Raw genomic sequence first — 12,685 nt, 5'->3', positions numbered from 1 at the left:
TATGAAAGTCAGGAATCAGATTCTGACAGTGAGGAGCTGCCTCCCAACCTTGTAGCCATTGAGAACCGTGAATCTGAGGACTCCTTGTCCACGGATGAAGTCCCAGATCCCTTTGAAGATGCTGGTGGTGGTGGAGGCAGACCGACAGTGGATGAAGTACAGGAGTTCTGTGGTAGCTGGAAGGCTGCCAGCCATTTCACCCCTCCTGGCCCTGCTGTTTGCTTTGAGTCCCAGTCTGGAGTGCAACGCCCCTTGCCATTTCCATCTGAGGCAGAGCGCTTCAAGTTGTTTCTGACAGTGGAGCTGGTGGGAGAGATAGTAGAGGAGACCAATCGCTATGCCTTGGAGCTACAAGAGAAGAGAGAGCCAGGCGTGTGTGGGAAACTCGCTAAATGGCTGACAAGCACAATTAGTAAAATGTATACCTTCCTGGTGACCATCCTCATGGAGATAGTAAAGTAGAACTCCTTAAGAGAATACTGGATAATACTTTGCCACCCTCTTTCCCCAAGACCGCTTCCTAGTTCTGCTGTGAAGCCTGTATTTTGTCAACAATGCTCCTGTCATCCTAAATGACCCCATTTATACAAAATAAGAAATGTTCTTACCAGCTTGACATCAGCATTTGGTCGAGTCTTTGTGCCATACAAGGACCTATGCATTGATGAGTCCCTGATGTTATGGAAGGGTCGGCTGGCGTTCTGTCAATATATTCCCTCCAAAAGGCACAGGTTTGGGGACATGTTCTTTGTCATGTGCGACATGAAGACAGGATTTGTCCAGGACATTATAGTTTACACAGGGTCCACCACTGACATCCAACATTATTAGGGGCCTGGGGTGTCCGGGTCCGTGGTGATGACCATGCTGGCTCCTCATCTCAGCAAGGGACACACTTTGTATGTGGACAATTGTTACAGCAGTCCCACACTCTTCCAGCATCTGCTCTCCAACAGCACAGGGGCCTGTGGCACAGTCAGGTCGAACAGGAAAGGATGCCGGCATTTGGATGCAAGAAGATGCAGAGAGGGGAGGTGGAGTTCCAGGAGAACGGTCAACAGCTGGCAGTAAAGTGGCATGACAAACGAGACGTCTTTGTCCTCTCCACTGTCTATACAGCAATCATGTCGGCCACAGGGAAGGTGGACCACCTGACGGGAGAGAGAGAAATCAAACTAGACTGCATGCTTGACTATAACCTCAAAATGTGGGCAGTGGATAAGGCGGACATGATAAACAGCTTTGTGGAATGCACTCGGAAAACGACCAAGTGGTATAAGAAGATATTTTTCCATCTGATCGATGGAAATCAGATGAATGTATTTCACTGCCAACTAACATGTGAGATGATTACTGAACAAGGTTTTTTTTTGTAATTGGACATACAGTTCACATGCAAATCACATACAGAAACTATTAACATAATAATGCACTTACTTTCATAGAAACACAGCCTGGATTTGAACCAGGGTGTCTGTAGTGACGCCTCTAGCACTGAGATGCTGTGCCTTAGACCGCTGCGCAACTTGGGAGTCATAAGTCCAGGGTAGCTTCAAAATACAACACAAGCTAATACTTCTCTGATGCAATTAGCATTGTTTTCCAGAGCTAATAGAAGAATGTAGCTAGCTACATAAGCACGATTTAATATAACACCATAAAGGTTATGAAATGAGTAACGTTACCTCGCGTGTCCGCGGTCATAAGGAATATACACAAATATATTATGCTCCATACATAGTGAGCTGTGGTAGAAACGGCATAACACGACATCCAGAAACTATTATAACGTAATAAGGCACTTATTTTGATAGAAACACACATTTCCAAAGTTATTGGTAATGAAAACCACAATGACTGATGCGGGCAACAGACGGAAAATGTGAACACGTGTGCAGATCCTGTTCTGATGAGAGATGCTCAAATGTCTGCAGACTTGATCTGCACAAACAATTGGAAAGTGCTTGGGGAATTTTGTCCGGGTCAGAAATGTCTAAAAAATGTATTGTGCGCGAATGTAGAAAGGACAACTTTTATGTGAATGAATGAGGCGGAACACACCTCAATTCAAACTGTTCATAGAAAATAAAAATGCGTTCGAGAGGTTTGGAACCCACACATGAAAAGGTTAATGGATTTTGCCTTTTAGTTGTCTTGCTGAAATGTTCTTACTCTTTCAAATGACTGCTCGACTTTAACTTGTTTAGTTGTTGGAAGTGTGTGCTTAGTATTTTTCTGCTTTTGTTCTGTGTAGCGCTGTATTTTTCGTGGCGTCATTACATCGTCTACCTACAGTTGAAGTCGGAAGTTTACATACACTTAGGTTGGAGTCATTAAAACTCGTTTTTCAACCACTCAACAAATTTCTTGTTACGGTTGTGTTCATTTAAACCTGCACTAGGGACACTTCTACCTCTCATGGCCACATGGTGCCATCTTTAATGTTATTATTTTAATGTTTATGCACACAAAAAGTGCATAGTGCTACTCATTTTATTTGTTTGTTGGTTTTCAGTATAAAACCTGGTGAAATTATTTCAGTGTGTGGTAGAGGTTAACCGATTATGATTTTTCAACGCCGATACCGATTTATTGGCGGACCAAAAAAGCCGATACCGATTAATCGGACTATTTATTTATTTGTAATAATGACAATTACAACAATACTGAATGAACACTTATTTTAACTTAATATAATACATCAATAAAAATCAATTTAGCCTCAAATAAATATGGTTTAAATAATACAAAAGCAAAGTGTTGGAGAAGTAAAGGTGCAATATGTGCCATGTAAGAAAGCTAACGTTTAACTTCCTTGCTCAGAACATGAGAACATATGAAAGTTGGTGGTTCCTTTTAACATGAGACTTCAATATTCCAAGGTAAGAGGTTTTAGGTTGTAGTTAATATAGTATTTATAGGACTATTTCTCTCTATACCATTTGTATCTCATATACCTTTTGACTATTGGATGTTCTTATAGGCACTATATAGTATTGCCAGTGTAACAGTATAGCTTCCGTCCCTCTCCTCGCCCCTACCTGGGCTCTAACCAGGAACACATTGACAACAGCCACACTCGAAGCAGCGTTACCTATCGCTCCACAAAAGCCGCGGCCCTTGCAAGGGGAATAACTACTCCAAGTCCCAGAGCGAGTGACGTTTGAAACGCTATTAGCGCACACCCAGCTAACTAGCTAGCCATTTCACATCGGTTACACCAGCCATTAGGCTAATAGGCTTGAAGTCATAAACAGCGCTGTGCTTGCGAAGAGTTGCTGGTAAAACGCACGAAAGTGCTGTTTGAATGAATGCTTACGAGCCTGCTTCTGCCTACCATCGCTCAGTCAGACTGCTCTATCAAATCATAGACTTAGTTATAACATAATAACACACAGAAATACGAGCCTTTGGTCATTAATATGGCCGAATCCGGAAACTATCATTTCGAAAACAAAACATTTATTATTTCAGTGATATATGGAACCGTTCCGTATTTTATCCCTAAGTCTAAATATTCTTGTTACATTGCACAACCTTCAATGTTATGTCATAATTACGTACAATTCTGCCAAATTAGTTCGCAATGAGCCAGGCTGCCCAAACTGTTGCATATACCCTGACTCTGCGTGCAATGAAACGCAAGAGAAATGACACAATTTCACCTGGTTAATATTGCCTGCTATCCTGGATTTCTTTTAGCTAAATATGCAGGCTTAAAAATATATACTTCTGTGTATTGATTTTAAGAAAGGCATTGGTGTTTATGGTTAGGTTCAGTCGTCCAACGATTGTGCTTTTTTCGCAAATGCGCTTTTGTTAAATCATCCCCCAGTGTTGAATCGATTATATGCAACGCAGGACACGCTAGATAAACGAGTAATGTCATCAACCATGTGTTATAACTAGTGATTATGATTGTTTTTTATAAGATAAGTTTAATGCTTGCTAGCGACTTACCTTGGCTTCTACTGCATTTGCGTAACAGGCAGGCTACTCATGTAGTGCAATGAGGCAGGTGGTTAGAGCGTTGGACTAGTTAACCGTAAGGTTGCAAGATTGAATCCCAGAGCTGACAAGGTAAAAATCTGTCATTCTGCCCCTGAACTTAGCAGTTAACCCACCGTTCCTAGGCCGTCATTGAAAATAAGAATGTGTTCTTAACTGACTTGCCTAGTTAAGTAAGGGTAAAAAAAAATAGGCACCAAAAAGTACCGATTTCCGATTATGAAAACTTGAAATCGGCCCTAATTAATCGGCCATTCCGATTAATCGGTCGACCGACTGTGTGTGTATCAGTACTTTTTGAAAATCTCCAGCACATTTTAACAATACCGCGATAATACTGATAACCGTGCTGATTTTGGTCACTATAATTGTGATGTGAAATTTTCATACCGTTTCATCTCTAGTACCCTTTCAACACCTCTGATTGAAAAACAATTCTCAACCCAGAGGATCAATACCTCCAGCGACCGATGGCACAGACAGATGAAGCTTTGCCCATGTTACAGTTGAAGTCGGAAGTTTACATACACTTAGGTTGGAGTCATTAAGACGCGTTTTTCACTCCACAAATTTATTAATATCAAATTATAGTTTTGGCAAGTCGGTTAGGGCATCTACTTTGCACAGGACACTTGTAATTCTTCCAACAATTGTTTACAGACAGATTATTTCACTTATAATTCACTGTATCACAATTCCAGTGGGTCAGACGTTTACATACACTAAGTTGACTTGAAACAGCTTGGAAAATTCCAGAAAATGATAGGCTAATTAACATCATTTGAGTCCATTGGAGGTGTACCTGTGGATGTATTTCAAGGTCTACCTTCAAACTCAGTGCCTCTTTGCTTGAAATCATGGGAAAATCAAAATAAATCAGCCAACTTCTGACTTCACCTGTGTACATATGTGATAAAAACAAACAGGGATGGCTGTGTACATGCTACATCTCCTCTGCTGTAATTTATATGATGCGGACACCAAGGAGATTACATTTCATATGAAGCTGCATCAGATGGTGCTCATGTTTCATAATAATAACAACAAGGAAAAATGTATCTAGACTGGAGCGTGGTCACAATGTCCACATCCATTTAGGCCAGGAATTATCGGGGTGCAGCTGGATACTTCAATGACCAACCAGGTCACCCATAAAAACATCTGAAATATCACCAGGGTCACCAAGCTTTGCAACTCTGGCCTAAACACATCTTAAAATTCATAGGAAAACGTTTTCAAATGTTAGAATACCGATCGTGCATCGGTAAGAAAACGAATTAAAACATTACGATTGCTGGTTCACTATAGTTTTTTACTCATACAGGGCTTTACATTTTCCCTGCATATGTTCCTAAATATTTAACTGTGCGACCTGGAATCTTTTTTTGGGAGCAAGTTCTTTTTTGCGAAAACAATGCATGACCATCATATTTCTTATTTCTATCATAGAAAGAATGTAGCCAGCTACATTTCCTAATGTTTTGCTTAAAGTTAATCTTTAAGGCTGGCTACACCTAGATAAGTACTGTAGAAAAGTAGCTACACTTCAGCCAGAACACTGTCAGAAGCATTTTAGATCTGCGTTTACAAAGCGGTATCATATGCGTTATCATTTTTTTCCTGTGTAAAAAACGCAGACTTCTGCGTTAACTAGCAGGTTAAACTTAGGGGTTGCGTTATCAAAATGGATTAATTCATAAGGTGACGCAGCATCATATTGTATTACCTTTCTGCCGTGTTTGAGAAGTCAACGCGCTTTGGATGAGTTCTCTGTTCACAGCTGCCACTGCTATCCTTTTGTCTCCTCTCTGTTCTTGGCCAGTCTGCTCCTTCCCCCCCATTCTCTTCCAGACTCCACACAGACACAGCCTGTACACAGTTCTTCCTTCAGACAAGCATGCATCAAAACTTTGTTCATTTGCACAATGTCTCTCATTCATATTTGCTTGTAAAACATCCAAACTCACCAAAAATGACATTCAGTAGTCCTACCTATATATGTGAGCTGAATTGCCTTTCTTTGCTATTTTAAATTTACGTTTGCGCTCGTTAGCATATTTAGCTAGCAGCCTCCATGGAAATACGCGATTACTTTTGCTAATATGGTTAGCATTCTGGTAATAGACACCCAATTGGGATTTTTTTCTTCGTTTTCTGGCGCCCCGAGTACTAAACCTGTAATACCATAAATCCAGGGATGAGAGAAGGTATGACGATATGAAAATCTCGATACCACCCAAATTTAGACTTTTTATAAACATTACACATCAAATAGCCTAACAATGAGGGAAAAAAGTTTAATTTGATTTAACTCCAGACTCCCCGGGTCTCCTGAAGTCCTCTTTTTTTGTGTGCAAATGTTTTCACCACAGCCTGTAGGTCCAGGTTTGCAGGCCCGACTGTTTATTATACTGAGTATTGCCAACCCAGACAGTCTTTCCTGAGACATTGTGCATTATACGTCCATTGCGCTGCACACATTTTAAACTTTGTCTTGAATGATGCATGCCAAGATACACCAGAGATAATGGACTGTTGATATTGCAACCACACAACTCAAACGCCGATTCACCAGTATGAACAAAAATCCCAAATCGCTTTTAGGTTCAAGCAAACCAGAACTGTCCGCTAAATATGATAATCTGTTTGCATCTGCATCTTATTGGTTGTCCAGTATCAAGACGACCTGTCCCCAGAGCTTCCTATACAGTTAATCTATTTTCTTAATGTGTTGAGGCCAGCAATTAAGGAGAATGAGGCTTAATTACAGATGTTGCAGTACTGCTGTATTTGAAGTACTCCTCGCTTCTGCCCAGTTTCCTTGTTGTTGCTATGGCAATCAAGCTGTTTCTTTCCATCCCTGAAACTATCGCTTCTGTGGAGTGATTGTTTTCTAAACTTAAACTCATAAAGAACTACATAAGAAGCATTAGGCTCTAGGTCTGATATGAGCTTTTGAAAACCTGAGTAAGCTCCACTCATTGCACTGGCGCCGACGTAACCTTGACCATAGCATTTGTTCGCTGATATTCCCCTTATAATTTCTATCAGTTTAGTTATTTATTTTTCAAGGCCTGGGGCAGTTTTTATCACATTCCTGAAGCAAACACTTAGCTTTCTAGTACATATGGAAATTAAAGATGTTTATGAATAAAATTACTTTTACAGTGTTACTGTCAAAATGATTTACTACATTTTAAAATATACATTGGTGACAGGCGCATGAGCCTCCAGAGCTTGTACCCCCCACCCCTTGGGGGGGCTGTGGGGATGTCCGGTCCGCCAGTGAGCCGACCCCTTATTATAGCCACACTATGCCTGATCCACTTAAGGCATCAGCATGCTTCAGTTTGTCTGGCGCCTAGCCGAACGAGTGTGCTCGTAAACTCCCTTAAAAGACTTTCACTTGGAAAATTAATTTTTAAATAAGCTACTTCTTTGCAAATGTTATTGAACAGTACAAAATAAGTCCCAAATGGAAGGGAAACTGATTGTTTGTCGTATGTAGCCCCATGAAATCAGCCAAAACAAGCTCAATAACTAAATGCATGTACACACTCCTATTGAATATGCATTCAACTGTATTGTGGATAAGGCTACATCTTGATTTACCCAGTTAATCAATAGAGATTTACTATTCAAATAATGTAATTAGATTGTATAATTGATTCATTAACGCATACATAGCAGCACCTGAAAAATGTTGGATGTAAAAAAATATATATATATATATTTAAAAAATCTGTCTGGATCAAGTGCCATTGTGTGACTGGCTAATATGCCTTATTTTTTTCCATGGTATCATTTTGGTATCACGTATCATGATAGAGTATTGTGATACTAAACCTGGTATCGAAGTCAAAATTCTGGTATCGTGACAACACTAACTACCTACAGTAATGGATGTTACCGTTTCATCGGGGAACAAAAATTAAGTAAACAAACGTAAATTGCTGGATTAACGTTATGTTTTTTATTTCATGCAGCCACAGAATAGATGAGGCTAAAAAAATATATTTTGAATTTGAATTTCACATAGTTTAAGTAAAGCAAGTCAAATAAAAAAAACATGGAAAATTAGCAGCATTCACATTGTAGTGAGGCACGGCAATCTTCATCAGCCTCAGAAAGCCAGCTCTCTCAACAATTTGAAATGGCATCATGTCCTTTGCAATGTAATATGAAAGGGCTGCACTGAGGTCTTGAGCATTTTTTTGATGTGGGTGCCTAAGCAGCCTGCCTTTTTAAATACTTGCTGGAGTGTCTGTCGCAACTGTAGATGAGGAGGGACCAGTAGCGTCACTGGGTTTGCCTGCTGCACACCCACTCTGTAAACAAGGGAATAGCACATGTATTATTATTATTATTATTATTATTATTATTATTCTGTGCTGCATTTGAGTACATGCAATGACCCCATGCACAATTTACATAAATACAAATGAGTCTTTAAGAAGACAGTGATAGTATTTGCAATGATCCCAACAATCAACATAAATACATGAGTCTTGTATAGGAGGAGGAGTCTATAGTGTTTCTCCTGTTGGAACACTTTTACAACCAAGTCGACGTCTGATGGATTTTAAATGAACAAAATATGTTGTTTGGGTGACTGAACTACATAACGTGTTATCGTGTGCAATGGGTGAATAGAGTCTGCAGACACACGACACATACAGCAGCAGAACAACCTGTAGTGTTTTTACAAGAGTAGGTAACACTGAAAGCTTCAGTTTACATTATGGTCATGCTATTAGCAAGTTAGACAGACAAACCATGACATTTTCTGCCATTTCAAAGTTCACACATGCATTGAGATAAAAGTTAACTTACCTTCGATTCGCTATAAAGTAGTGGGTGGTGATCACGAAGATGAGTCAAGAGATTTGAAGTTTTGCCCCCTTTGCAGCAATATTTTTTTTTGCATGTTCTGCAGACAGGGTGACCATCTTCGATTATGTTTCCCTCAGCACTCTTGTAAAACCCAAAATACGACCACACTTCAGATTTGATCCTCTTAGAAGGCTGAAAAATCTCCCGAGCCGATGTCACTGCCTTCCGCCATGTTTTCACACGAAACAAAACCCATGTTGCATGCTGCGCCTGCGTCAGACTTGCTGACTTTGGTTGATGCTGGACAGTATTTACTGTGCGCTTTTCAAACCCGTGGTAACCAAACACGGTTTTAATGATAATTACAATTTGTAACTGTAATACTAATCGTCTGGAAATTTACCGTGGTTTATTGTGAAACCGGTAACTGTTTCATCCTTAAAGGGTACACAGTATCTCTCATGTTGAGTTGGTAATGGTTGGTGGATTAGAACCTGGTGCTGGGTGTATTGCCCTATAGTAACTTTGTTTACCCTGACATGGGTTTTATGGTGGCCAGACAGGAAGAGCCCAGGGCCAGACTGCTGTGCGTGTGTGTGTGTGTCGAGGGCTTTCGAGGCTGCAGACATGGAGGCAGGTCGCTCTAGTGATGGCGTAAAAGAAGATAAGAACAGAGACCTCCAGACTACACACACACACACAACTAGATCAGACTCGAGGTCAGTTAGAAAAATAAACACATCTTTGTCCAGTGTGGCTTCTCAGGTTTCCCCAGATAAAAACTGAAGGTGGGATGATTAACGCATACACACACACACCACTTAAAACCTGTCCGACGTGTTAAGTCTGGCCTGTCCTGTCCCAGACTGACCCTCCCCCTGTCGTGTGTGTGTGTGTGTGGTCAGTCTGAAAGGCCTCACATTGTTGGATTGGTCTGAGGAGGTGTCCAGACTTCTTTGTGTCCGACCAGTGAGACCATAAAACATACTGACCCTTCTTTCTGGCTAAATCAACCCTTCTCTCTGTCTCTCTCTGTCTCTCTCTCTCTCTCCTTGTCATTCTGCAGAAGAAATTCAGAGCAGCAAAAGAAGCATATGAGAGTTTACTACAGACAGAGAATCTTCCTGCACAGGTGAAGGCTACTACACTGCAACAACTGGGTAAGTCCTTCAGTCTCTCTCGTATATAGTGCTTTGTCAGACTGTCATTTGTTGAAAAAAAATGCATTACTTGTTCCCATCATGTCATTTTCTTAACAACCTATCATTTCCTTTGGATTTTGTTGAATATGTTGAAAAACGTATCCTAGTTTGTTTTTGGAAGGTTTTGATATGAAAAGTGCTGTCTTTTACATTTTATATAGGTGGTGTGTTTTATATATTTAGTTGTCAGTTACTGACCACATTTGTGCCCCTTCAAAATAACCTAGGTTAAATACCGTGTACAATGCATTGCTAAAGATATAGTACTTTGTATTTGTTGTTGATGGTACTAATATGAACCAGGTGTATAAGGTTGATAACACAGGGTTGCATCATGCATTGTGTTCTGGGATATGTTGTGCACGGTATTCCCAGCTGGACAGTTTTCCCAGATCTCCACTTCTTCTCTGCTCCCTTCCCTGTTTTCCCAAGTCTCTCCCAATCCTCCAGTGTCCGATGCAACAGCTCATTATGGAGGTGTTAGTTTGTGTACCCCAACCCCCATGCTACACACAACCACAGACACACACCTCTCCAATGTCGTCCTCTCCAAACACACAGCTCTTGTCTTTTTTCTTGCCATCCTCCCTGGTTAAGAATGTTCCCTCGGTCGTAAAGCCATTCTCTCTTTCTGCCCTGATGGCCATTCTCTCTTTCTGCACTGACGGCGGCTCTGCCAGGGTTGTCATGGTGACCTCCCAGCAAGGCTCGCCACAGGTGTTGAGGGGAGCGAGTGGGAAGTGTGTGTATGTCTGTGTGTATGCCCGTCCTTAGGGAAGTGTGTGTGTGTGTGTGTGTGGAGAGGGGAGGGAGCCCCTGGGGACTTGTTTAGACCTTTGAAGACATGGCTGGTGTGTGTATGGAGGAGGAATCTCCCTCTCTCTCTCTCTCCCTCCCTCCCTCCCACTTTCTGCTCTCTCCCTCCCTCTTCTTTAGAAAGCTCTAGACAGACAAGCCATTTGGTCCGTTTATGAGACTGGAGCTTTTACACACCAGACAGACAGAGCAGTATCTCTGAGCCTGACAGTGTAGTACTATACCAGTGTATAGTGAATATTAGTGTAATATTAGTCACTCCAGCTGTACCATTGTTATCCGATCTAGCTAGCCTTGGTAATAGACTAGCAGAAAGACCTGCTGGATCAGTGGTGGTGAGAGTTACTATTGCAGACAGTGAAGTGTAGGGTGCTGCTAGCTAGTGGTGCTGTTGACCAGCTAGCAGAAGGCTAGCCCTGCACCCAGACTAGTGGTGGCAGTTGTTGGATCCTCCACCCTCCTAACTCCCCTGGTCTGGTCTCCTCCAGGCTGGATGCATCACACAGTGGAGCTGTTAGGGGACAAAGGCTCCAAGGACAGCTATGCCATCCAGTGTCTGCAGAAGTCGCTAGAAGCAGACCCCAATTCTGGACAGTCCTGGTACTTCCTCGGCAGGTAAGAGGCTTTCCTTTTCTTTTGTTGACATTTTCTTTCATAGTGAATTTCTACTGGCTCTAGTTACTCTCCAGTAGGTGTGTAAGGTTCAACAGCAGTGTATTGAGTAGTACTCTGCCCATAAGGCAGAAAAGCTCACCAGTCTTGTCTGTTCTCTCCTACTGGGTTCAGCCCCAGTCTCACCTGTTTCTCTACATTCTACAGGCCTAGACAGTAGCTGTTTCAGAGCTTCGTTGTCTACTTTTCTGATCACACTGATTAGTGATTAGTGATTATTGATCAGTTTTCTCACTTCTCACTGGGAAGCTCATTTTTGTTACACAGAAACCTACAGATGAATAGCTCTAATTGTATTTATTTTTTATTTCAGTTTGCCTTTCTGCTAATCCACACAATTGTATTATGACTTAGACTTATTTGATCCATTTGATTATGGATCATTAGGGTACAGTTGACATGGTTGGGCTAGTGCTAACCTAAAGTAGCATGTGTGGAAGAAATGCCTAGATCCCCTACATACTGGTCTTGACGAGAATACAAAAAACTGTCGGGGGAGGTTCTCTTCAACACTGCTTAACCAAACCAATACATGTGGAGGGTGCTACATGTGGAAATTGTATCTATTTTATTTTCATTGGAATTTCTGAAAATGTCCATAATATATGCAGCAGTTGTGGAATGATAGGGTTTCACAGTATTACTTACCTGCCATATTGATTTCTCCCACTGGAGCGGCATCTGACTTTGTGGCTGTGTTACCCAGTGAAAATCAAGCGGACAACGTAGAAATGTCTCTGCCATGATGTCGCTAACTGTATCTTTGTATTCATGCTCATGTTGATAAGTAACCAAGCATGTTGTGTGTTTCTCTCCAGGTGCTACTCCAGTATTGGGAAAGTCCAGGATGCCTTCATCTCCTACAGACAGTCCATTGACAAGTCTGAGGCCAGCGCTGACACCTGGTGCTCCATAGGGTAAGACCTGACACTGCAGCCAGCGTGTACTCAACTGTCTGGCTGTAGGACCCTTGGAGAAGTCATGAAGGATAATCTGATGGAGTGTAGTGTTTCACAGGTTGTTTTTTCAGCAGCGGTGGCAAAGTTGGGGAGGGGGCTTGCCGGCTGTGGGCATGGCCAATGGCACAGTTTTAGAAGCCCTCTTGGATGCAGAGACCCAATTTTGCAGTTTTAAAGCTAGTTTCCTAAAATTCT

General features: G+C 41.6%; 1 protein-coding gene across 4 annotated transcripts in view; it reads left to right on the top strand.

Annotated features, from left to right (window-relative positions):
- LOC109871091 (lysine (K)-specific demethylase 6A) overlaps positions 1-12,685 on the top strand; it is an 85,289-nt gene that overhangs the window by 54,293 nt on the left and 18,311 nt on the right. For all 4 annotated transcript variants that reach the window (XM_020461919.2, XM_020461921.2, XM_020461920.2 and 1 more), the window contains 3 exons: positions 9,908-10,001; positions 11,348-11,474; positions 12,350-12,448. In XM_020461919.2, coding sequence (XP_020317508.1) covers positions 9,908-10,001; positions 11,348-11,474; positions 12,350-12,448 — 320 coding nt within the window. The remainder of the gene's footprint in view (positions 1-9,907; positions 10,002-11,347; positions 11,475-12,349; positions 12,449-12,685) is intronic.

The sequence above is a fragment of the Oncorhynchus kisutch genome, linkage group LG26 (genome assembly GCF_002021735.2).
Source record: "Oncorhynchus kisutch isolate 150728-3 linkage group LG26, Okis_V2, whole genome shotgun sequence".
NCBI classification, from domain to species: domain Eukaryota; kingdom Metazoa; phylum Chordata; class Actinopteri; order Salmoniformes; family Salmonidae; genus Oncorhynchus; species Oncorhynchus kisutch.
Note: the sequence above shows the minus strand (reverse complement) of the source record. Positions and strands in the feature narration are given on the sequence as shown.